We start from the raw sequence: 27744 nt of genomic DNA, 5'->3' as shown, positions 1-27744 counted from the left end.
CAAAATTGCTTCTCAACATCTAAAGGTCTGGTCAACAAAACTTTTGCAAATAGTAAGCAAAGTTCAATTACAATTGAATAAAAAAGCAAAAAAAAACCATATAACACAAAAATTGTAATACTGTCTGCTTTCATTTTTGATAGCTTATCAACCATTATAGAGACATCATCCTCTATGTATCAATTTTCTAATAAAAATAATTACAATAAATTTTACCTGCAAACTTCAATGCTGGATTCATTGTGTGACATTTTTTGTGAACGAGATTATTGTCTATGTATGATGGCAGAAGCATAATTACAATCTAGAAAATCAATTTCATTATTTTACTTTTTTCACATCAAAACATTTAAGTAATCTGATTCATTTAGGAAACCATTGAACATGCTTAACATCAAATGAATGGATAAGAATAAGAAACCTTATAACTTTCACTTTTGTTCCTACAAACTTTGGTTCTACTTATTAAAACCAATTCTAGTTCATGGCCAACCAGCTTTAATTAACACTTTTGCATGCTGCTGCTATCAGACAGTTTAGACATATTCTTATCATATTTCAAAACAAAGAAACCATATTTTTGCTTCCTAAACTTGAATGTTATTTTGTTTTTAATTTCCTTTAAATCCTTTTCCCTTCAATTTAACATGAACTGTATATTTCTTCTAAAAATAAGATAACTAGGTTGAACTAAGCACTATCTTTTACAGGATCCTCTTTAAATTCCACTAAATCATCATCTGAATCTGTCCTGTTTGTTTTGTTATCTTGTGTGCCAAACTGTGTAACAGTTAAATCTATAACTTCCTGTTTAGAATGACCTTCAGGAATGGGAAAGTCAAATACTATTGGTGGATTGTCAGGTTTATAACGTAAAGTACAAGTGGAGGCATTGATGAATGTGGTAAATCCATCTGAGGTCACACCATATCCTATAACGAAAATTGGAATAATTCTATATAATACAAAATAAATTCTTGAATCTTATTCATTTTCATGATCTAGATATTACTTGCAGTAAATTTCATTTGTAAAATAACATGATTCATACTAAAAATTCTAAGGCTCAATCTCTAGTTGGATATGAAAGATACCAATTGGATATTCAAACTCATAAATGGAAACAAACTAACAATGCCATGGCGAATAAGGAGCTTTGTCATGAGTGCATGCTACTTCAATCACCCTTTAACATGTTTAAGATCTACCATATGCTTGAAGGTTGCACTTTGTAAATACAACTGTTTACAAACCACGCCTCTTTTAGGGAGATATATAATATTCATTGATATTTTGTATAGTTTACCTACTAATTCTCAGCTATGATCTCTATGTATCATCTTGTAGAGACAAAACCTGGGAATGTTACTAGGATAAATACATATTCATTGCGGCTAAATTGAATTCTGAAGTAGACCCAAAGTGAAGGAAGAGGTAGTATAGAATTTAAGTACAAGATTAAACTCTTATAAGTTTGAGGCATATAAAAGATGAAAATATGCTGCCGAGTCCTATATTTTGACCTTTGAAAAAAACAAAAGTGCATATGAATATCCATTCTAAAATATAATTTTTGACCAAACTTAACAGTAAAAGTGGCACAGTTTTAGTTGTTTAAGGAGTTCATATTAGAAATTGCATTCTCTATAATCAAATTACAGGAGTGCATCCTTAAGGATGTTTGCTTGTCATGTTATGGAATTTTTGTCAGATTTTTGAAATTCTCTGGTTTTATCCATTTGAATGTCTTAAAAAAATTGGCCCATGGACCCCCATTTTTCTTTATATAAATCTTTTACATGTATAATTATAAGCCATTTGTAAAAGTCTTACAATATCTTATTTATTTTTTAATAGTTTTTGAGAACTTTAACTGGTCAATGATAAAGCTATGAAAAATCAAGAGAAAACATTTTCACGCCAAAATTCCAATGGCTAATATCTCGAAAGTAAGCACATTTACCCCTATATTTTTTTCGCTTTTTTGATTCCTCAATTAATCCCCCTATCAATATATACTAGTGTTATGGAAAGTTATTTAATTTGAAATTGAGCAGCGAACTTCCTTGAATGAATGTATATGATCAACTAGAAATACTGTTAGCACTGCTCAGGGAGACAACCCGCCTAAAAAAAACTTTTCATAAAATTTTTAAGTTTGACAAAGTATTTGGTGTGTAACAAACTTTAACCTCAGAATATATCTATGAGTTAATTGTGAACTTAACCAAGTTCATTTATCATTATTACAGAAAAATGAAAATAAATATTTCTGAAATTTTGCTCTGGATGCTGTTCTTTTTAACCCTTACCATGCTGAATTGTTTTCAGAAAATGTCTAATTTTCGTTTATTTGCAAAAATATGCAAATTATATGCAAATGAGCTTAGCCCTGTTGCTGTAGCATATTGATTCCTTTAAATCTAATATAGGTGATCACAGGGTGGGGTGGGCGGGAATTTGCCCCAAAGTAGGTCATCAGGTGCAAAAAGCGTCAATTTTGCCTATTTTTCGTTCTTTCTCTTGACCAAGAAGATCCAGGGATGCTGGTAAAGGTATCCAGCTGTAGCCTGCATGTAGAGTGGACCTTAGTTAACGAATTGACCTCAGCAGTTGTTAGGTCGGAGTGAATCTGATCTTGGTTCAGCAGTCTACAGAAGGTCATTTGGACCAAAAATACTGAATTTCACGATTTTTGCCGATTTTTGACTTCAAATGGACCCAAAACCGGAAGTGGTTGTTTCCTATGCGTATTTCAATAATAATAACGATCAGTAGTTATATGGCCGTGGGTTTGCACTATTTTTGCAAGTTTTATGCCTCTGAACTTCCTGTGTAAGATACAGATGTGAAGCCCACTCCTCCAGAAAACCGAGTTTTAGCCAATTTCAATTTTCCAAGTCCGTATTTGTGCTCGAAATGCTACTTATACATGAGAAACATGAATATGGATAGCCTCAGGGTGATGGAACATCCATAACTTTTAAAATAAGTATCATAAAGTGGACTTCTAAAAGTATGGAACGCCATTGGAGCCAAATAACGGTTAATTGGGTACGCCCGTCATATGACGGTCACCGCATGGTAAGGGTTAACATTATCAAGCTGATTTTAGCATCATTTCAAATTTCTTAAAATTCCATGAAGCGTTTGACAAAGTTATAAACGACTGAATAACTTTTACCTCAGACAGAATCTGAATGTTAACTGTTAAAACAGTCCATTTATCAGTAGAATATAGAAAAATGAAAGATCAAGAAAAATTGAAATATGTTATTTCAAAATGTTGCTCTTCATACTGTATTTTGGTCTTTACAAGCTTCTGTCCAAACTTCATAAAATTCCATGGAGGTTTGACAAAGTTATTAATATCTAACAAAACAATAACCACAGACTGAACCTAAGGCCGTGTCTGTTTTTTTCTTTGTTTTGCGTCAACTGATTCTGAGAAAACCTACCAGACAGCAAGGAAAAAAAACACACACAAAGAAAATAACACAAGAGTCTGCTTAAGTTCTGGACTGATTAACAGTGACTTTAGATTAATACTGTCATATCTAAGTGAAAGAGCAAACATGACAAACAGGAAATTTAGCAATGTACAAACTTGATATGACTATATTCTGAGAAATGGCCTTGGTATTTCAAACATTTCCCATTTATACTGGCCTTTGAGAAGAGACATGTTTTGATCTGAGATGTGTCATGTTGTATTAAAACCTATGTATAATCAATAATTCCCTGTATCAAATCAATAATGCTTTAAGCATGAATTATCTCCCATTTTCAGAGTTATCTTCCTATAATTGGAATACTTTATGTAAACTTTTTGGCAATATATTAATATTTTGTTCTGCATACTTTTTTTTCAGAAAATAAACTAATGAAATTATGTTTTATATCTTAATATCTTGTGGAATTAAAAATGTACATACTAATTTATCCTATCTTATCAGACAGTAGATATCATTTAAAGAAATTTATTAGAAATATTTGCAAAAACTACTATTTTTCATTTAAAAAAGTATAAAAATTTATTTCAATTATAAAATAAGATAACTGTGCAAATGGGAGTTAACTCTTGCTTCAAGCAAGTATTATACTTTTTTCACAAAATTTGTCAGTCAGCTCAAAGCTTACATATGCACCAAACATTTTAACAGCATCTATAGCCTTGAGAGATTTATTCATTTCAATTTTTTCCCCGTTAGAGTTAGATGAAACATAACATTTTATCAGAGTTTTATCCCCTATGGTGATAGGTTCATTGAATCTTGTATTTAACGTGTCTCTTATGCTGGCTACGTAAAGGCTCTCTAGGATCTGAGAAAAAGTTTCTGTGCCGGCGAGCGGAAAGGCATATGGAGCCAGAACGATCCTTTTATCTTTGAAAAGTGAAACACAAACGATCTCGCTCGCCGGCACATTTATACTGGCCATTTCTGCTGTCACATGTATCGAAGTCAAGATCGCTTAAACGCTTTAAATAAGGAGCGTACTTGTTATTTAAAGCGCTAAATAGATTTGAGTATAAGAATACACAAAAACACGGCTGGAAAAACACGGAAAATACGGATTTTTTACTGACGAACAAAAAAAAGTTTGTGTTTGTTTTTGACACAAATTGGCTGAAAACCTACCCGCACGCGGACGCAAAACAAATAAAAAAACAACTATGGCCTAAATATCTCTTGCTTTTAAAATGGTAAAAGTGACGCCTTAAAAATTTAAACTTCATCCGTATGTTGTGGTTATAGACATTGTGTATAAGATTCATAAAATTTGTTTGAGGCAAACTTAGAAACAAAAAATTTACCATTTTTCCATTTGAAAAGGGGCATTACTTTAGAAAGGTAAACATGATACCACAAACATTCAAACTTGATCTGATTTTTTGTGGTAATAATCATTATTTAAGTTTTAGGCCAAGTAAATATTTTATATTTATTTTATTTTATTTATTTATTTTTTGTTTGATTGATTTTTTGTACTTTTTGTTTTGTTTTGTTCTTTTTTTTTTGTTTTTGTTTGTTTTTGTTTTTGTTTGATTTTGTTTTGTTTTTTGTTTTGTTTTTGTTTTTTTGTGTTTTGTTTTTTGGGGTTTATTTTGTATAGGAAGGGGTATGTTAATATAAGCACTGACACTGACAGGTCAAAATGAATAAACATGTATTGTATTCTTCTTTATAGAAAAAAATGCATATATAAATTGTATGAGATGAAGAAAAACAAAATAAAGAATTATAAAAAAAACCAGATGCTCCGCAGGGCACAGCTTTATACGACCACAGAGATTGAACCCTGAACGGTTTGGGCAAGTATGGACACAACATTCAAGCTGGATTCAGCTCTAAATTTTGATTGTGATTAAATAGTTGACACAGCATAGGTTTTGGACACAAAATGAATGTGGTCTAATGAACTTAAAATAATGTGTTTGCCTTTGAGCAATCACTATGCTGTTGAATATTAATCCTCTCACAAAAATGTTTGAAGAAATTTTCTTTTTATTTATGAAATCTGAAATGAGAAAAATTTAACCCCCCCCCTCCCCCCCATTTTTTTTTTCAAATTCCCCTTTCCCTTTTTTCAAAACTGATCTCAATTCAAATTTCTAATGGAGTTTGCAACAATAACTACTCATTTAAATACATCATAAAATATTAAAATGTAACAAAAAGTGCTTGTTATCACTGAATGGTAAAGATTGTTTTAATTTATCAGTTGGTAGTAAAAGTGAATATACATTGTATATTGTATAAAACAATGATTTAAGTTGAATCGATTCAACTACTATTCTGGACAAAGAAAGATAACTCCAATCAATTGAAAATTTCTTGCTATTGCACAATATTGTGCAATTAGATATTTCTTGCTATTGCGCAATACTGTGCAATTGAAAATATTTGCTATTGCACAATACTGTGCAAATGAAGATTTCTTGCTATTGTGCAATACTGTGCAATTGAAAATTTCTTGCTATTGCACAATACTTAATATAATAATTTTGGATCCTGATTTGAACCAACTTGAAAACTGGGCCCATAATCAAAAATCTAAGTACATGATTAAATTCAGCATATCAAAAAAGCCAAAGAATTCAATTTTTGTTAAAATCAAACTTAGTTTAATTTTGGACCCTTTGGTATTTAATGTAAACCAATTAGAAAACGGGACTAAAAATTAAGAATCTACATACACAGTAAGATTTGGCATATCAAAGAACCCCAATTATTCAATTTTTGATGAAATCAAACAAAGTTTAATTTTGGACCCCGATTTGGACCAACTTGAAAACTGGGCCAATAATCAAAAATCTAAGTACATTTTTAGATTCAGCATATCAAAGAACCCCAAGGATTCAATTTTTGTTAAAATCAAACTAAGTTTAATTTTGGACCCTTTGGACCTTAATGTAGACCAATTGGAAAACGGGACCAAAAATTAAGAATCTACATACACAGTTAGATCCGGCATATCAAAGAACCCCAATTATTCAATTTTTGATGAAATCAAACAAAGTTCAATTTTGGACCCTTTGGGCCCTTATTCCTAAACTGTTGGGACCAAAACTCCCAAAATCAATCCCAACCTTCCTTTTGTGGTCATAAACCTTGTGTCAAAATTTCATAGATTTCTATTTACTTAAACTAAAGTTATAGTGCAAAAACCAAGAAAATGCTTATTTGGGCCCTTTTTGGCCCCTAATTCCTAAAATGTTGGGACAAAAACTGCCAAAATCAATCCCAACCTTCCTTTTGTGGTTATAAACCTGATTTCATAGATTTCTATTCACTTTTACTAAAGTTAGAGTACGAAAACTAAAAGTATACGGACGACGACGACGCCAACCTGATAGCAATATACGACGAAAAATTAAAATTTTTGCGGTCGTATAAAAGTAAATTTTGAGAATGGAAACTGATTTTGGGACGTACATACAGATAGACAAGAGCATGAGTTCATGCCCCATCTGCTATAGCAAGCTAGGGTATAAAAAAGATTATTTGCATGAATTTTCAAAGTCTGAGGACCATAACTCTGCACAAAATCTTCAGACTGGAACAAAATTTTAATTTGATCAGTAACTGGTCAAGGTAAAACTATATACCAAATATCAATATCTAGAAGCATACAGAAAAAAGTGTGGAAAACTGATTTGCCAGACTGATGGATGGACATACAGACAGATGAATGGAGTGTAAACCTAAAGTCCTCATTGAAAAGTCAGTAGGGGACGAAAAATATAATTGCATCTGCTTTCTAACAGTTTTCTTAAATTTTGTGTAAATTACCTTCATGTATATGTCCAGATATATGATACAGTGGTTTTACTCTTTTCTGTATGGTATTTAGTAACTCTACACATCCAGCTCTACAGCCATCAAAACATAAATCTCCATACCCTGAAACATACCACTTTGTAATTATTCATATAAAGGTCATGCATTTAATTATAATGTATTTGTTTTTTAATGTTATAAAGTTTCCTCTTGAACATTTGCTAAATTGTTTTACTAATACAGTATAGGGGGTTATTTTTCGATGGGTGCAAATTTTTGCTTATTTTCACAGATAGAAAATAATCGCCAAAATAAATCCGCCAATTTAAAACGGCCCATGCAAAGGTAAAGATAAAAGTATTAAATATGCCAAAATGATAACCACCAAAATATTTCATATAGCTTATTCAATGAAAATCGCCAAATTTTACATCCACAAAAATAACCTGCTATACGGTGGTTTTAAGTTTTTCATTCAGTTTAAAGAAATTTAAAAGTTCTAGCCTAACACAACTATCTTACCAACAGGAGGACCATGTGTTATCAGTATATCTGTTCTCTCAGGAATCCAGTTCCATTTCTCTAACATTTCTTCCCCTCTTTCTAAATTAAAACCCCAGTCACCAAACCATGGCTGCCTACAACAAAAAATGCACGATTTCCATAAGAAATAAATAAACAATATTCTTAACATTTTAACCATAAGACATATATACAACTCGCTCAGTGCCTACGTTCAGTACTTAAAGTACAAAAAATTGTGCTCAAAACATGAAGTCCAAACCTTTTATTGGTCACTAAAATTCTACTTTGATTAGTGAAGTTCTGAGTCTGAGTATGATAATCGTGTACAAAGTTTGTTATGACCCTAAGGCCTAGTCTAACTGTAAATTCAAAACAGTCCTAGCTAGCAGTATGGGGTTGATGTTCGTAAAATGTAAACAGGGGAAATATAAGAAAATAACAGACTATATAGGTCATATAACTTATACCATCATAATTGCTCTCTGAAATTCTCTCTTTCTATCATAATTTCAAAACAAAACAAAAAGACAAAAATGCACAAATAAAAATCTTCATTTCGGGGCAAAAAATTCCTGAAGATTTCTGCAATATTGACTTTTTGTAGCTCTTGTCTTACTGATAATTTTTCTTTTTAAAGTTTTAAAGTTTCTATGTATCTATTATCCTTTTGAAGATAATAGACAAAAAGCAACAAAAAAAAAATGTAAAAATCATCATTAAAGGGGCACTAGCTGTCAAATCTATGTTCACTGATTTGACCCAAATTCTCATATTTGCTTTATAACCTTCTAAAATCTATGTATATCCAAATTACAAAAAGTCTTAAACCATTAACAATGCATGGACTAGATAATATTTATCCCTATTTCATGTGTATTTTAGTCTAGACAACATATTGGGCAGGCGGAATCCTTTGACATACATTTTAAACTAGATACTTCAATGATGATTGTTGATTAGTTTGGTTTAATTTAGCCCAGTAGTTTCAGAGGAGATGATCTTTAAAAAAGTTAATAGACAACAAGCCATGACAACAGACAGCAGGCACCTAGTTATGGCATAAAGAAAGGATATGTCAAAGAAGTTATTTCAAGGAGAACTCAAATCCTTTTACTAACCAAGGGGATCCATAAATGTTGATACCATACAATGTTACCATAGAATCCTCTAAGTATACACAGTTAGTCAGCAGTTCCTTAACCTTATTCACTCCATTTTCCTCTAGAAATTTTTTCACTTTTTCTTTTTTTATATGCCATCTGTTAAGTTTCTCCTCCATTGAGTCATCAAAAGTTAAATCATGGTTGCCTGCTATTAGAACTTTATGCTTATGTGGAAGTGTAGCTGAAATGAAAAATAAGTTAAGGATCATCCAATTTACACAATTCCTCTTAAGCTGTATTCATCCATCTTTGAAACAATTTAAAATATATATATATATAAGAACATAGTTGTAATAAATTTCTCTTTTGAATTGATTTGCACTTCTCATTTAGGGGCCATTTATAGCATAGTTATACAGTATTGAGTTTTCTAAGTGTTAAATGGTGTGGGCCGTGGGCTATTTACTCATTCTTTTCATTGTAACTTGAGAGCATGAATTTCATTACAAAATTGGTCGTCTCCACAAGGACTCAACCCTGGACCTCTGTGCTACATAGCAGCATGTTATCCAACTGAGCTTAAGGAGCACTTTCCTAGATCAACTGCTTATGGCTGACTAAGTATCTACCACATGTTCTAAGGGAAGCAATCCTGTCAAAATAAATTTGTCATTAAAATGTTAGATTGGATAGACCATTGAGTAGTTTGCTAAACACTCTATCATAATACTTTATTTTCATACAATACCTAAATAATCATTAAACTGCTTTATTTCTTTTGGTCGACCAACATTGGTGATGTCACCAGCATGCAAGAGAACATCCCCATCAGGGACAAAATCTTTGGGACAATACTCAATTTTAGAATGTGTATCTGATATACAAACAAAGCGGATTTTATCTTCTGTGATTGGTGTCTTTGGATCCATATGTTTAACTTTCTTTTGATTTTGTTTGACTTTCATCTTGTCCCACAATTTGTTTGCATTTTTGGACATGGAATCCACCTGGATGATTACAGGTCCATCTAAAAATAGACACATTAAAAAGTGTTATATAACAGAAACTGCAAGCTATGCCAGTAAGCATGGTAAGAGAAATGGTATGTCTCACCATCAATCAAAGTGTTTGTAAGCACTCCTTGGTAAAGAATCACTAAAGATTGCTTTAATCAGTGGGAAGTAAAATCAAATATTGCATTACATAAATTTGAAGCATTGGTTGTAGTTGATTCAACTTAAATTCTGGATAAAGGAAGATAACTTCAATTTTTAAAGTTTTGAATGCATTTTATGTAATCTTTACACCAAAACTTAAATAAATTTCAGAGAATATATGTAGGTCTACCTGCAGACCAGATATATTGTTACCTTATTTCAAGCCTGCATTAAAGACTTTAATCACAAAACAGGAAATGTTTGTAGGACATGAAGCGGTTTTCATCCTCAATTTCAGGCCAAAATCAGCCTTTATTGGACCTTCTCCTTTAAAATATTGAACAATTGAGGACTTCAACATTTGTTTAAAGTGTGCATAATTGTCTTTTCAATGGAAAAAAATAATAAGCATGTCAGGAAAGATATAAATTAAAGATAAAGTTGATATCATTTAGTTGAATGATAAATTCTAAAATCTAAACTTACTATTCATTTTAAAAATTGTTTTGTCAAAATTTGTTGACTTCTGCACTCTAGCTATTGACAAAGTTAGAAAGGGGCATGACTTTAGAACATTAATTGACTGACTGCCATAATTTACAGCATTTACTAGTTTTAGGTTTTTACATTTTGTCCTAGCATTGTGTATAAGTTTCATAAAATTTAGATGGGATAAACTTAATGTAGTCTAGAGTGTGGGAGTGAAAATGGAAGTGGATGTAAAGAAGGACAGAAAGACTAAGAGATTGACAGTAGGAAGGACAAGGGTACATTAAAATCCTCCTTTCCTTGCTAGCTGAGGGGAATAAACAAATACCTTATCTTTTCTTTATTTATTATTTGCACTTTGACATTATGTGAAATCAAATTAATGCACAACATTGCATACCAGATTTCTACGGCCTTTAATAAAACGAAAGCAGAATATGATTCATTACAGTATAGTATGTACATGTAGGTAGAAAGACAATCAAATTGTTACTTTGAAGTGTGTTATAATTGTATGCATTTATTTGTAAAAAAAAACAACCTGCAGACTCTTCTGATTTCTCATTTCCAAACATCATATTCTTTAATGAATTAAACATAGTTGCATTGTTTTCAACCTACAAATATAAAAATGAATCAATCATAATTAATGTCATTATACATTTATTTACTGAATAAAAGGATCCTACAAACTAATGCAAGATACAGTCACAGAAAATAATTATATTTATAAGAACGTCTGAGTCATATATATATATAACCGGTTGAAATTTCATTGTATTGGGAAAAAAATCTTACTTGATCTATAACTTGACATTGTGTAATCTATATTTATAACAAATATAAAGTCAAAATCTTCAAGCATGACAAAAAAAAGTTATGAAAACTGATATTTTATTAAGTCCAAGGACCAAAACTCTGTCCAAAATCGTCAGACTGGAGTCACTGGACCCAAATTCAAACTTGAACTGTAACTTGTCATGATGAAACTATATACCAACTATCTAATCAATATCTTAAAGTATGACAAAAAAAAAGTGTGGAAAACTGATTATTTTAGTGAATTTTATAAGTCAAAGGACCATAACTCTGCACAAAATCATCAAACCCGAACAAATTTCGAACTTGATCTGAAACTTGTCATGATAAAATTAACCAAATATAAAATCAATATCTTAAAGCATGATTGGCGTTCGTAGGCTACATGTGTAAGTGATAAATTTGTCCTGGTAAAATATGTCTGGGCGGACAAACATTACTAGTATAAAAAGTCCATGGTTACAGAATTTACTAGTATATTTATTCCGATGTTAGTAATATATGTCCCCAGACTAATTTTCCTAGGTAATCATGTCCTTTAAAATCATATAATAAATTCAATTACATTTAAACCATGGAAATTTAAATGTTATGTTTTAATAATGTTTAAGAATTGTATAGTTATATTTTTGATAAAATTCATGTCCCCAGACTAATTTTCCTAGGAAATCATGTCCATGTCATTAATAGTTCTAGGTTAAAATGTCTATGCCCTTAATTTTAAAAGGTGAATATAAATGTAATATGTTTTAATATTGTTAAAGAGTTGTATGTATCATTTTTTTAAATAAAATTCATGTCTCCAGACTAATTTTCCTAGGAAATCATGTCTATGTCATTAGTATTCCTAGGTAAAAATGTCCCTGTCTTTTATTATAAACATGATAAAAGGAAAATGTTATAAGCAATGGGAACTCAATATTCATGTTTTAATTAGGTTATAAAGGAAATGTCCTTCATTTTAATTGGAAAAAAATAATCTTATCTAACATTTTTTTCATCTATTTTAAATATATTTTATGATTTAATAAAACTATAAGAAAAACAAGTCTTGGGACAATTTTTCCTAGGAAAACAAGTGCCAGACATAATTTACTAGCTATGGACTTATTTTCCTTGGAACATTTGTCCTAGGACTTATATTACTAGTAAAATCATGGACATGGACTTGATTAACTAGGAAAAAAAGTCTGGAGGACAAAATTTTACTACCTGACCAAATTCACTGTTACACATGTACCTGCCTCTAGTTTTATAACTTAATGTCATATGATCAGGAATACAATGTGAATATACCCGGAAATTATTGCAATAAGTGAAAAAAAAATGATTACTCACAGAGATTTTAAGATTTGAAATGTCAAAATTTCGACTTTGAACAAAAAGTTCAATGCCGATTTATTTATGCTACGTCCCGTCCAAATCCGTAGAAACTATCCTGGTCAGGTTTAGAATATTTTTCTTTCAATATTAACTATATTTATTAATATAATTTAATAATTGAATAAACGATATCTTTTTAGATGAGAATCAAATTAAAAATGTATTACAAACAAGTGAGTGTGAAAAACAGAAGAACATTTTTTAAAGTTCTTAGCATTTAATAATGTTCATAAACAGCTTTATGAGAGAAAAAAAACCATGTCCAGTTATGTTTAATTTCTTGAAAACAAAGCATTTAAAAAAAAATAAAACCTGACTTACTATTTTGAGTGAATTTTCATTTAAAAAGAAACATGATCATCATCTCTATTTTTGTTTTGATTCAATAGCGAAAAGTTCATAACTGAACATGACTTATTAGCCTGCATTAAACAGTTAGAGAACCTAGATTCCCTGTACTAGAATAAAGTGTTCATTTGTGTCATTAGAATTGTTGGAGTTGTCGCTCTTTCATTGCATTCAATACACACATGTAGTTAGACAAGCATATTAAACACGCATAATATAGAATAAATTATTAAAGATTGAATTAATTTAAAAAAAATAAAATGGGAAGTCGAATTTATATCACTTCCAAAAGAACCTGATACTACTTCAACACGTGTAAAAACAGCATAATCAGTGTCATCATTGTACTTACAGTGCGGGACAAAAGTGATTTCCCACTAAAAAAAAATAAATTATCATTTCAACTTAAATCAATATTTTTCAAAAAAATATGTCCAAGTTACTACATGACTGATTTATTTCAAATAAATACCATAAGATGTAGAAATGTTTAAAGTTTTTTTTTTTACTTATTTGGCGATGTCAGAGTAATTTAAATGACAAGAAATCATTATATAAAGTCAACATATTAAATATTCTTCAAAACAATAAAAACAAGAAAGTTTAAAAGACCCAATATGAATAAGAGGTCATAACAGATCAGTGCAATAGACTGAACACAGGTGCAATAGAACGGTAATTTCCTGTGCAATAGACCATGGAACAAAAAATGGCAGAACAATAGCAAATTATATAGAAATAATATTAATAAAACAGTAAAATACTCTTTATTAGGTAATAATTTATTTTAAACACAGATTCATGCGTATTGTGATCACTGGATTTTTACGATAAGGGTCATGCTAACACGGGTAGTAAGGTCTAGTACTTAATATGATCAGAGACATATAATACATGTTTTATATGTCTCTGATATGATGTATCGAGGAGTGTTTAGTACAGTGATTTGTAATAGTTTGGAGTTTGGTTAAGTTGGTCATGGATAAGTTATGTTACTTCCCAAAACGATTGCCTCAGTTCTTTTAAAGTGAGCAAATAAAAAGCAAATTAAATGACTCAATCTATATTGTAAGTCAAACTATCTAAATTGAAATTGTTATTTTTAAGAAATTAATGCAGGATAACCAAAATATCCTAATTGGTATGGTTTGGTTACACGATTGACATGGTTCAGTTAAACATTCGTCATGGTTTTGGTTACATTTGTCATGGTTTAGATACAGATTAAAACATATGTATTGCACCTAAATACAGAGGCGTAGCACCCAAATTTATATTGGTACGGCAGAAAATTTTATGAGTCGCAAAATATTGACAGTTTGTTTGAAGGCGAGAGTGAAAAATTAAAGTAACACAATTAACTAATTGACTAAAGATGAAAAAAAAAGCTTTTTGACCAAATTTGGTGGGCGTAAAAGGCAAATCGTACATTTATATATTTTTGTACACCGCGTAACGCATTGCAGGGTCAATGGAAATATCGGGCGTTCGTCCTTCCGTCCGTCAGTCTGTGTGTTTATCCGTCCGGTCTCACGTTTACAATTCTTTCGGATTTTTTATAAAAAAATCATCAAAGTTTTTAACATGTTTTAGTAATGGTTAGGGGTTTTTCGAAAATCAGTGCCGATCATTTATTTTTTAAAGAGTTATGCCTCTTGGAAACATTAATTATATTAAAATTGCATTGTGAGCACTCTCAAATGTACAATTTTTGCCAGAATTTTCTGAAGTTACATCATAGATTTATATTTGCAATGTATTGGATGCATTCAAAAATTAGTGCCGATCAATTAATTTTAAAAGAATTTTAAGAAAGTTTTAAAAATCATAGGTTGATATCAGCAATGTTTTGGACTGATTTGAAAAATTAGTACAAAAAGGTTATTGTTTTACTATATAACTGTTACGTTTTGTAACTCTAAGTAGACGTCATTTATCATTGTTCACGATAATTATCCCCTGTAGAGTCCAGCTACTTAGAAATATACCGTCAATAATACAATAAATCATCTATAAAATTAAACAAACGATATCGAGAGGACACCATATAGTCTTCAAACATTGACGGAACAAAATGTTAACCTGGACAACAGTTTAAATTATTTATTTAGTAAGCGTCTTATACTAAATCCATTGGATATTGAATGTGTACGGATTGATAATTTAGTCTTAGAAACACGATTTTTTCATTAGTTATTAGTGGCTTTGAACTAGCTGTCAGCTGATCTTTACTTAGTGTTTTTTTTTTGTAGTTGGGATGTACAAGTACCTATCCACGTTCACTTGTTTTTTATCCATCTGATGAGTTAAGCCTTTTTCAACTGATTTTTGAAGTTCGTTCTCATGTTGTACTGTTATACCACTGTGTAATGTTAGCGGAGGGTTGGGACCCCGCAACATTCTGTATGTATGTGCCTGTCTCAAGTCAGGAGCCTGTTATTAAGTGGTTGCCGTTTGTTTATGTGTTACGTATTTGTTATTCGTTCATTTTTTGTTCATAAATTAGGCCATTAGTTTTCTCGTTTGAACTGTTTTACATTGTCATTTTGGGACTTTTTATAGCTGACTATGCGGTATAGGTTTTGCTCACTGTTGAAGGCCGTACGATGACGTACAGTTGTTATTTTCTGTGTCATTTTGGTCTCTAGTTGAGATTTTTATCATTGGCAATCATACCACATCTTCTTTATATATATATATATATATATATATGTGTGTAAGTGAAATTAATATGAAAATTAATTTTAAAGTGTGGAATTTAAATGTATGAACGATCACAAATTCGAATTAGAAAAAAATTCATCATGTCTATTTTAACGAACGATTATTTTTTTTTAATTTGTATTTATAAGTGTAATATGCAGTACCACTTAACTCGTCAATCCATTTTTTCTTGTTTGCCATAAAGTTCCGATAATATCAGAAAAAGCTCTGTCGGTGTAGTATTAAGTATGAAAAAATGTACATTACTTGATTAAATGTGATTGAAAAACATAATTGACAATTTTTAACGAAACACGTACTGCTGTGCTTCGTACAAGTACATTTAAACTGTTTACATCTCCATTTCATACCCGGCACGGTGAGAAATCACCGACATAAGATGAATATTGGTAGAAGTATTCCATTCTGAAATAAATAAAATGAACTTTTTGTCTTAGATTTATGTGTTTTTATTAGTTGTTAATGGCTTGGATTATACTCGCAGATCAGTTCTTTCTTTGGTGTTTTTGTTACTTGATTAATTTGCTCTGTATCGATTTGATCATTTAAGTCCTTTCATCTATTTTCTATAGTTTGTTGCGGTGTAACCTGTATGCCCAGATTAAGACAAGGGGTTGATTGGGAGCCAAGGGGTTAGATAGGAGCCCGCAAACATTTAAACAACGTAATATTCTGTATGACATTGTATAAAGTCTACAGTTTGTGATGCACTGACTGTCGTTTTTTCCTCTATATTATATTTATTTTTTGCTTATTTGTTGAAGGCCGTACGGTGACCTAACATTTACGTCATTAGGTTTAGGGTGGATAGTTGTCTCATTGGAAATCATACTGTATTTACTAATGGTATCTTACTATATGCTTTCTTAGGTCATAGTGTATTCCGAATACACCAACTTTTAAAGAAATTCGCTATAATTGAAATTCATTAATATATTACTCTTAGACTAGTGATCTCTCTATACGTGCTTGTTCTATAAGTATGATAATTATAATGATTATGTCTTAGCTTTACTGTAGACGACTTATTTTATCAAGGGGTGTATTTTGCAAGTAGATCATCGTTAATATGTAAAACTCAGATCTACTCGTTTGGGAACAAAGCAAAAACATTACAAAATAGCGACACTATATTGACTCGAAATAGGATAGAATGGGTCTAACACGAAAATTAGTATCAGTGAAAGTATTGTTTAACAATATTTTAATAGTTGTATATAAGGTCTGTTTATTTTGATAGTAACACTTCCATCTTTCACGACAGGATTTACATAACTGACCATGTCGAACATGAACTAAACCATGACACTAAGGAAACAAACTATGACACCGACATTTCTGTAATCTTAAATTGAGTGCAAATGTAGGTTTTTTAAGGAATAATTGATGGTAGATTAATACCATATCGAAATATGTGATGTAACAGACAGTAAAAAATAACTGTACTTTATGCATTAGAAACCGGAACAACAACTTATAAATTTGACATACGCAAGCATTATTCTGGGTCAAATTATAACTAAATGATGAAAACTTTAATGTACTATCATATTAGCAATAAACAAAGATACTTACCAGCTTGAATTTATATTCAGAGATTCCTATAGCGAAAAATCCGAATGTTTTGATTGTGATGATTGATTGTCAATAAAAACTCTTAACACAACCATGTCTAACTTACTAGTAACCAAACTATGTACTAAACGCCCCTCGATATGACGACCTTACTACCCGTGGCTAAGTTTACTTGCATACTGAAAATATGTCGGCGTATGGCTTTCTGGAACGAAGCAATTAAAAAAAAAAAATCTTCTAAATGTGGACGAATTAAAAAAAATCTTCAGAAAAATACTTTTAAAGTATATGTACATAAGTTTTATTATGAACACTATCCTTTTAGTTATAAAAAAAACCACAACTATCACATACTTAACTGTATATGTTGTATCCGTTACATCTAGTTCGATAGGATAGATGTGTTCAACATATTAACCAAATTTGGATTCATCATCTTTATAGCGGAAAGTAAAATTAAAGGATACTAGTTACTTCTTTCTTCTTTAGAATTTCCCATATGACGCTCAGATCAAAATAATTATAAATAAAGCCAAACAAGTACAAAGTTGAAGAGCAGTGAGGACTCAAAATTTCAAAACGTTGTGCCAAATACGAATAATGTAAAAGAGGGACGAAAGATACCAAAGGGACAGTCAAACTCATAAATCTAAAACAAACTAGGTTGTCGTTTGTTTATGTGTTACATATTTGTTTTTCGTTCATTTTTTTTTTACATAAATAAGGCCGTTAGTTTTCTCGTTTGAATTGTTTTACATTGTCTTATCGGGGCCTTTTATAGCTCATTATGCGGTATGGGCTTTGCTCATTGTTGAAGGCCGTACGGGGACCTATAGTTGTTAATGTCTGTGTTATTTTGGTCTTTTGTGGATAGTTGTCTCATTGGCAATCATACCACATCTTCTTTTTTATATTAACAACGCCATGGCTAAAAATGAAAAGGACAAACAAACAACAGCACACACGACACAACATAGAAAACTAAAGAATAAACAACTCAAACCCCACCAAAAAACTAGGGGTGATCTCAGGTGCTCCGGAAGGGTAAGCAGATCCTTCTCCACATGTGGCACCCGTCGTGTTGCTTATCTAAGCTGTGTATAGGATAATCACATTTTTACTTTTGTAAACAGGAAATTAATGAAAATGACCATATCATTGATATTCATATCAACATCGAAGTGCTGACTACTGAGCAGGTGATTATCTATTTTAGAACAGTTCTGCCATAGGACGGCTCTATGGTAGAACTGCTAATATAACATGTCAAATAAGTTATATTACCTATCACACAAGAGTGCTGTCATAGAACTGCTCTAGGGTAGAACTGTAAAGAATAGCATCTTATTTACTTGTAACTGGTATTAAAAATGTTCTGGAATTGATCTTTCGTAGAAAATTCAGAATAACATGTTAAAGAACTAGAACAATTCTGCCCTGAAAATGTTCTAGGTTAGAACTGCCAAAAAAAAGTTGAAGGATAGCACAGTTTTAAATAACCCTTAACTCATTCCAGGAGAGAACGTGTTAAACTATTCTAGTGTAAAAATTGTCCAAAAATACTTTACGGTAGATCTTTCCAAAATTGTTTCAGATGAGAATATCTTCCGTCAGAAACTGCTTTGAAGATGTCACTGTCAGAAAATGTGCTATAAAGACAGTTAAGGAATAGTTCTTTTGAAAGTTACAGACATAATTTAAGAGATAGAACTGATACAAACTGAAGTTCAAATCATCTTTTTTAACGTTGGAAAGTTGATTTGATAAAACTAAACGATAGCAAAAAGTGAATGAAAGAGCGACAATGTATTAATATCACAAGGAAATACAGAACATTTTGAATAAGCAGGGGAAAAGTATTTACACTCTACACTTCTAGTGATGATCTAAACTGTACTTGCATGATTTGTTTCTAGGTCCAGTGGTCTGACTCAGGTAAGGAATTGGCCATCTGGAACAACATTTGCAATCGGTCTAAATATGTTACGTTTAGACGACATACACCATAGGTCATAAACAAATGTTTACAGTGAAACCATTACTCTGATTAAGTTTTGTTTACACGGGCTTTTAGTAGATTTCGTTAAAAAAACGAGTGCAAAATTTTTACAAACGGACGATATTAATGGACAAACTTGAATGTATTTTTTTTTCTAAATGATTAAAAGGACACTATAAGTTTACCAAAGTTTCATTTATATATCCTTTGTAAATAAGACAACCGTAGTATATCGGTGTTCAGATGTCCTAAACCGATTAAGAGAAAACAAAAATATATGTTTTTCTTATTTAGTAAAAGCACATATCCTCGCATGATTTTACAATACCTAGTAAATTATGCAATATTGAATCAAACGTGCATTAAACAGCATTTTAAAGCACTCTTTAACTTTACAGTTTCAGGAATTAATATAAAATAGTTAGGAAATTATTCAATTAATATAAATCAGACACTGCAGTGTTACATCATCAGTTCCCGAAGGTCAGATATTTAACAACATTCTTGTTTTAATGTTGATGCATGTTTATCGGATGTGCATTAAGAGTCTATGAAATTATCCCAAGTAAGTTAAGAAAAAAATATGACGTTTCAGTTATTTATAAACATGAATTTTAGAACGTAGAATTTTATGTAATTGTCCGCGTCATAATGGTTTATTTAAGCAAATTTACTATAGCTATTGTCCTATATTTCATTTTAACCAAACAAGCTACGATGCAATGTGATAACTAAAATTAACACTCCAGAGCTCTACAAATAAAGAAACTAATAGCAAATTAAATGTCATGTAATAAGCCAGTATAATAACTGTTCATTTAAATTGAAATAATATGAGGTCAAAAATACTCGTAGAAATTGGACAATTAAATCTATTTTATTTATCCGCATAAAAGTCAATAAGAAAATTACCCAATACCATCGTCTATACACTGTTCAGGAATATCGAAACAAAATGCTACGTTTTATTCATGCATAAATATCTACATGGATTTAGTTATTTACGACACATCCGAATCTTCACAATTTTACAGTAATTATGTCATCAGGTACTTCCAACTCATAACCACGTGATGTTCTTATCAACTTCCCATCATACTTTCAATAATACCTGCCTTTAACATAAATTCCCAAAGTGAGCTGAAATGAAATACAGTTGGTCATAGTTTGTTGATAAGGATGATATATACTTCATTTAACTAATTAACTATTCAATGTAAATGACCTATCTCTAGTTTCATCAATTCCATTTGTATAAATAGACTTTATTCTCACGAGGGTTTTTTTGTACTCTTAAGTAATGAATTCTCCCCCATTCCTGTTGACATTCATTAAAAGTGAATATGTTCATGCATTAAAAGATGAAGTGACAAGCATTGGAAAAGTCAGATAACATTACGGATGTGTTTGAGTGTATCTAGGCGCCCTATAACATGAATGTTTGAGTTATGATGGCGTCACCAATCAAAGTCAGATAACATTACGGATGTGTTTGAGTGTATCTAGGCGCCCTATAATATGAATATTTGAGTTATGATGACGTCACCAATCAAAGTCAAATTTACTCTTTGCTAAATGTTTCATTGGGTTGATTTATGTAAGGAATTAAGTTATATCAATTCAATCGATAAAAGTAATAGTTTATTTCAAAGTAAAAATTTCGAACATTTGTGGCAGCACCAAACGCGCACGACACAAATAACCATGTGATTTTTGTTTTTGTTTTGTCACTGTTTTTTATACGTATCATATTAATTACATATGCATGCACTACGTAAAGGCGCTGTTAGAAAGTTGCTACACAGAAACAGAAAGTTTACAATTGGAAAAAACACCTGTGTCAATTTTATTAAGTGGGGGTTGGTATTTTGACCAACCATGATATTCCAAATGTTTGATTTGTTTTGAAACTGTTACACATATTTATACCTAACACTTAATCATATGAAATCTGAAATCCTTCGTTTCATAACCAATTTCTTTTAAAAATAAGGCTGACAAACCTACCTGTAACTGAAATCTGTTTAGAGGCAACATATATGACGTAATGAGTACGTGATACGTATACATTTTACTTATTAAGTGAACCAACGCAATAAATCAATTTACAAATAAGAAATGAAATTTACATTTTCTCATTGAAACACACCCAAATATATATCGATAGTTCAATATAAGGATACTTCAAGTAACCAATCATATTTGGTTTTCGACTACAATTTTGTATGGTATTTTGAAAACCTTTCGGAAATTTAGGTCCCCAATGCTCAATATTGTACAATATTAGATCTTTTAAACATTTTTATTTGATCGTCATTGATTAGTCTTTTGAAGACAAAACGCAAATCTTACGTACAGAATATCAAGCTTTGTATCTATGATGAGTTTATACTGATTTACAACAGCTGGGTCAATGTGATTGCTGGTTGAGTTTTTTCCAACTCAGTAGTCCGAACTTCTGTTTACACATAATCTATCATTGATATAGGCATAATTTTCAATTAGTTGTTAACAAAACCACATTGAATTTGTCGAAATATTAAGGAATAATAGGAATAGAATGCCTTAGCTGGAATTTTGGGTCCTCAATTCTCTTGAACTTTCTACAATATTTGTTCTTTTTAACGTTTTTGATGAAGTCGTCAATGATTAGTCAAATGCGGACGATTCGCGCGTCTGACGTATAACATTTAAGCTTGGTATCTATGATAATTTTATTTACAATTTTTGAGCCAATGCCACTATTAATAAAGGTTTCCACCCCGTGGATACCACCATCCATGATTTCAGTATTTCTGTGTTGACATGAATTGCCATTTATATGGTTAGGGTTATAAATTATCCGTTAAAATTTGAATTTTTCGAAATATTAGAAGATGTCAACCTGAATTTAAATTACTGTGTTGTAATTTTGGAATTTTGGGTCCACAACACTCATCAACTTCATACAATATTCAGGCTTTTTAACTGTTTATTAAATGAGCGTCACTGATGAGTCCTTTGTAGTGGAAACGCGCGTCTGGCGTACTCAATTTTAAGACTGATATCTATGATGAGTAAAACTATTTACAATACTGCTTGGGGAGGTTTCCTCCTAGAGGTTATCACAAGCCCAGAATTAAGCACTTCTACTAGTATGTTGGAAACTTTATTTCTTTTGATTTATTATTTGTGTCGTCATATGCAGTTTAATTGACGTTTTTTTTCAGTAAAAATCTTCTTTATATTCAAAGTTCTGGTAAATATCATTTGAATATGACATTATATATGTAATCACAAAAAAACATCCTATTTTCTGTAATCAAAACAATTTGTGTAAACATCATGCAATGTTAAAATGATATAAAATATTTCAGATCTAAATCTTTATTACTAGTTTGTTGCAAAATTTTAATCACTTTAAATAAAGGCTGGAATAGTTTTATTCATTATTGTCGGTCCATGTAATATGATCAAAACATTACATTCTATAGGGAAATACAAAAACTGATAATGCAAGTTTTCACTGTTTAATCTAATTGAAATGGTGACATAAAATACCAGGAATGCTGCTCACCTAAATGACCAAACATTTCCTACGAGAGCAGAGAGCATTGATGTAAATTTAATGAAACACTTTTCTTTTTGTAATAACAATATTGGCATGCTAACAAATATTTTTACTAATCACTGCAAAAAGAAGAAAAAAAGAAAAACCTCAACAGTAAAGTAACTTACATGTATTTAGATAACGTGTTCACACTCTATTAAAATTTCTGGAATATGGAATAATTTTTTTTTGTGGATTGAGTTCTATTTTTATTTTCGTCGATATAACAATTTCAACATACTTGCCGATTCGCAATTTGTCGTACAATTGATTCGTGGATATCTTTTAGTAATCGATAGCGGTTCAAAATAGCCAACAGAATGGTTACTTATTTTAAAATTGCTTTTTGGTGCCATAAAATAATTCATTTACCTATGTTAGGCAATCCTTCTAGCAATATACTCGCACTTTGCTACTGAATCAATCATTAGTTTGTAACCATTATGTAAGAGCTGCTATACTCATATATTGTTTAGAATACATAAACATTTCAATGATGGGTTTGGTGAAATAATTTGTATAGGTTGATTTATTCCAATGAGAAAAATACGTCTAACATAGTCACTTTACATTGATTTAGTGTGATAAAAAGTAAAATAACAAAAAAACTGAACTCCGAGGAAAATTCAAAACGGAAAGTCCCTAATCAATGCCAAAATCAAATTATTAAACATATAAAACACATGGACAACAACTGTCATTTTCCTGATTATAAATGACACCAATCGAGATGTTATATATAACTGTGAGAGTTTGAAGACGAGATTACAACTCTCACAACAGGAATTATTTATTTTTTCTCATGATTGTCTGTCCTATATAGATGTAAAAATATTTTTATAGCACCTTTTTATGGAGTTTAAACGTAGGCCGCCGTAGGTATTACCACCCAAGAAGTAGTAATCTCTCTGCAGTGGTACTAATACATATGGATAAAGAACAGACAGCACCATGGATAAAAAGGACAAAGAAAATAAAACACAACGACAAAAAAAGAGCTGCTACAACCATGGATAAAAGGAAAAAAGACCAGAAAACACCATGAAGGAAAAAAGAAACAAACAACACCATAAATAAAACAAAAAACATCACTCATAACAAAATACCAGACAACACATGGATAAAAAGAACAAAGAACTGAAAATACCATGAATAAAAAAGAACAGATAACACTATGTATAAAATGGACAAAAATAAACAACACCATAAGTGAAAAAGAATTAAAAAAACAGACAGTACCATGAATAAAAAGGAAAAAAAATATATACAAGCGCTTGGACAAAAAGGACAAAGAAAAGACAGACGCTCGGAAAAAGAACACAATGGATAGAAGCAAAATGACAAGCAACTACCGAGATTAAAAGAGAAGATAAAAAGAACAGATAATGCCATAAAAAAAAAATGAAAATCCCATGAATAAACAACACCATATATAAAAGTGAAAAAGAACAGTCAACATCACCAATAAAAAGATAAAGAACATACAGCAAAATGATTAAATAGAAGAAAGATCAGACAACACCATGGATAAAAAAGGAAACAGGCAAACTACAATCCAATAATATAATACCAGTAAATATCCAATTAACGCATTTCATTAAAGTTAAACGTTCATAATTATATTTCTAGTAATGAAAACTCCCACATTTCCTTAGGGGATATATAAATGGTATTTTGACATCATATATTGACGTAATCGATATAAACAGTCGTGGTTCCTGTCAAATACAGATACACTTTTCACAATCTTGAATGGACTAACAAATAAAAAAAAAAGATAAAAAAAAAAAATTTTCTTTTATTAAGTACAGTTACCTAGATAATATTTTTGCTTTAAGTAATCACGACTCATCTTATCATACTCCGCAAATGTACCAAAAGGGAGCGTCCATTTAATTGGAATAAGCTACGAGATATGAAAAAATACTTAAAATAGGTCTTTGTTTTCAATCATTAATGAAAATGAAATAGTGAAATAATACTTCGTTTTAGCAGCCAACTTGATTTGATTTGCTGAAATAAGCTAAGAAACATCGATGATAAATTATAAACTTGCAAGCAAAAATTCGACCTCATTGGACCCGTATTCATGTGACTTTCAATTATTATCGACTCCTAGGAGTCGATATTAAGAATTGAACGATGGACAGTCAGTGCGTGAATTTTTCTTGCTACCTGATTGGAAGATATTACGAGACGTGAAAAATCAAAGTTTATTGATTGGTTAGGACAATCCAAACCTAGTAAATGTCCTTCAATCCCGTAGAGTATCGGATTTGTCCTCTCTATTTTAGCAATTAGATTTTGCCTGGTCATTAATCATGCATATTCATGATATTGGTACACAGGTAACTTTTATCTATAAATAGTCGAATCTTCTGGAGTTTCGTAAACAACAACGTTAAACGATATATACTACTTCATAACGTGTGACCTCACGTGTGTAGTAAAATTTGTTGATTGATGCACGTGGCTATTCTAGTAAATGAATAAATCTACAAAGCGAGAGCACTTTCCATTTTCATCAGCTAAGAGTCGACTAGCCCTTTCTGAAAGGCTAATGCTTGTACCACTTAGCGTTAGATTGATTACGCATGAATAAGTTGTTTTCAGTAATTTAAAGAAAAAGAATGTCACCATTGAAAGTGAAACAAAGGTAAATAGTTATCAAAGGTGCCAGGATTATAATTTTATACGCCGGACGCGATATTCGTCTACATAAGACTCATCAGTGACGCTCATATCAAAATAGTTGTAAAGCCAAACAAGTACAAAATTGAAGAGCATTGAGGACCTAAAATTCCAAAACGTTTTGCCAAATACGGCTAAGGTAATCTATTCCTGGGATTAGAAAATCTTTAGTTTTTCGAAAAAATCAAAGTTTTGTAACAAAAAATTATAAAAATGACCATGTAATTGATATTCATGTCAACACCGAAATACTGACTACTGGGCTGGTGATACCCTCGGGGACGAAACGTCAACAACTATTTGATTGACAGATTCGATCCACAAAAAACTCATTCTAATATACAGGTGAAAATGATGATTAACATATATCTATAACCTATAATATAAATAAAGGCAACAGTAGTATACCAATGTTCAAACTCATAAATCCATGGACAAAAAACAAAATCGGGGTAACAAACTAAAACTGAGGGAAACGCATTAAATATAAGAGTAGAACAACGACACAACACTACAATGTAACACACACAGAAACGGACCAAGCAACAGACAAAATCACACGAGAATAACAAATATAACATCAAAACCAAATACATGAATTTGGGATAGACAAGTACCGTGACACGTCTTATCACAATGTGAATTTACACTCAAAAATAAGAGAAAACAAACGACGCAACGTTAAAATGTAAAATCAGACCTGGAAAAATCTAATTGCATGAGTACGCTATCTATGTATATGTAAATTTATGTTTATATCTGGTTATATGACCACCGACAGTCTTCAGGGGTCACATCGATAGATATTTAGATTGCGTCTAGACTTAAATACTCAAGAATACTGAAATATATTATCGTACCACCACATTTAAAATTGTTTATCTAAAACCTTTTACAATTTGGATAAATGTTTTGAATGTTATAAATAGAATATGAGAATGTGAGTTAAATTGATGAACATGAATAGCTGCCAATGTCAATCAATGTAACATATACATCAGCAATGTCTATTTTTCGTTTCCTATATTCAATTTTCCTTTCTTGGATCGTGATGCTCCTTTGGTACTTCATATGGTCTGTATATTTTTCAACATGTTCCATATGCTCGTGTCTGTAGTGACGTTGTCGATTTCAATGAACGTATTCTTTGTTTTATCTTTGTATTATCAATTCATATTTTCCGTTGTTTTTGTGGCTCATATAAGTCCAGTTCTTTTGAACTTACTTTTACAATTATTCGTATGTCTTACTGTTACACCACTATCCCAGCGTAAAAATAGTTTAGCACTCATCAACTTGTTTAGCACTTTCACATTCATAATGTGCTGACCAAAGTCAGAAGCCTGTAATTAAATGGCTGTGGTGTTTGGTGTTTGATTTTTGTTTATCGTCTATTTTCATCATCAAACATGTCTTTCTTCCTTTTTTCACTCTGTTCGTGTCGGTCTTTTTATAGCTGATTATGCTATATTGGTGTTGTCAATAGGTGAATGCCTCATTGGGGACCTTTTTACTTCATTTCATCATTGTATTTAATTTGGTCTCTGATCTTCAACGAAAAATTGTTAGACTAAAACAAAACAGAAGAAAATTGTTTTGGTCAATAAAACGTTTGACACACACGGCAATAATATAATGCTTCCGACCTAAGGGTGTTTACATGTTTAACAATTGTATTTTTGTAATAGATTATTTGAAATAAATGATTTGTTATTGAGGATATTTGTGCTAGGGGACGACATCAAAAGATCGATGAAGGATAAAAAACTTAAATCAATAGTTTTTTTTTTTTTTTGGGGGGGGGGGGGGGTAACATTGCTGCAAGTTTTGTTAATCTAAAATCGATTTTACATATATCCATATAGGTAAATCAATTTTTCCCAAATTAAGTCAAGAAGGGGGTAGGGGGGTCAGCGAAAAAAAACTATGTGAATAAGTTTTTTATCCTACATTGAACTTTTGATGTCGTCCCTAACTTTCTCGTTAATAATTACAATTTTTTTTTCATGCAAAATTCAACATATAGTTGAAAATCTTTCACAATTTCGTTGCTAGGACA

The 27744-nt window shown here is 31.1% G+C and overlaps 1 protein-coding gene across 2 annotated transcripts; it reads right to left on the bottom strand.

Annotated features, from left to right (window-relative positions):
• Nucleotides 1-485: 485 nt before the first annotated feature.
• LOC143064488 (metallophosphoesterase MPPED2-like) lies at nt 486-13194 on the bottom strand. Of its 2 annotated transcripts, none has more exons than XM_076237344.1 (7): nt 13081-13194; nt 11099-11174; nt 9660-9938; nt 8927-9152; nt 7806-7921; nt 7296-7406; nt 486-932 (listed from the first exon to the last, which is right to left on the bottom strand). In XM_076237344.1, exons 2-7 carry the CDS (start codon nt 11154-11156, stop codon nt 691-693), a joined length of 1032 nt encoding a protein of 343 aa, XP_076093459.1. In that variant the 5' UTR covers nt 11157-11174; nt 13081-13194; the 3' UTR covers nt 486-690. The 2 variants fall into 2 exon arrangements, with proteins under 2 accessions (XP_076093459.1, XP_076093460.1); XM_076237345.1 differs by lacking the exon at nt 13081-13194 and adding an exon at nt 12715-12733.
• Between the last annotated feature and the right edge of the window lie 14550 nt (nt 13195-27744).

This window comes from Mytilus galloprovincialis, chromosome 2, assembly GCF_965363235.1.
Source record: "Mytilus galloprovincialis chromosome 2, xbMytGall1.hap1.1, whole genome shotgun sequence".
NCBI lineage: Eukaryota > Metazoa > Mollusca > Bivalvia > Mytilida > Mytilidae > Mytilus > Mytilus galloprovincialis.
The sequence above is the reverse complement of the archived record's forward strand: the minus strand, read 5'-3'. Positions and strand labels throughout refer to the sequence as shown.

What these genes read in the sequence shown, in the direction of transcription:
- LOC143064488 (XM_076237344.1), bottom strand. Translation starts at nt 11,156, where the DNA reads ATGTTTAATTCATTAAAGAATATGATGTTTGGAAATGAGAAATCAGAA. An exon ending in AACATTTATGGATCCCCTTG is followed by an intron (nt 7,922 to 8,926) that starts GTTAGTAAAAGG and finishes TTTTTGTTGTAG; the next exon opens with GCAGCCATGGTTTGGTGACT. An exon ending in ATCTGGACATATACATGAAG is followed by an intron (nt 933 to 7,295) that starts GTAATTTACACA and finishes TTTTCGTTATAG; the next exon opens with GATATGGTGTGACCTCAGAT.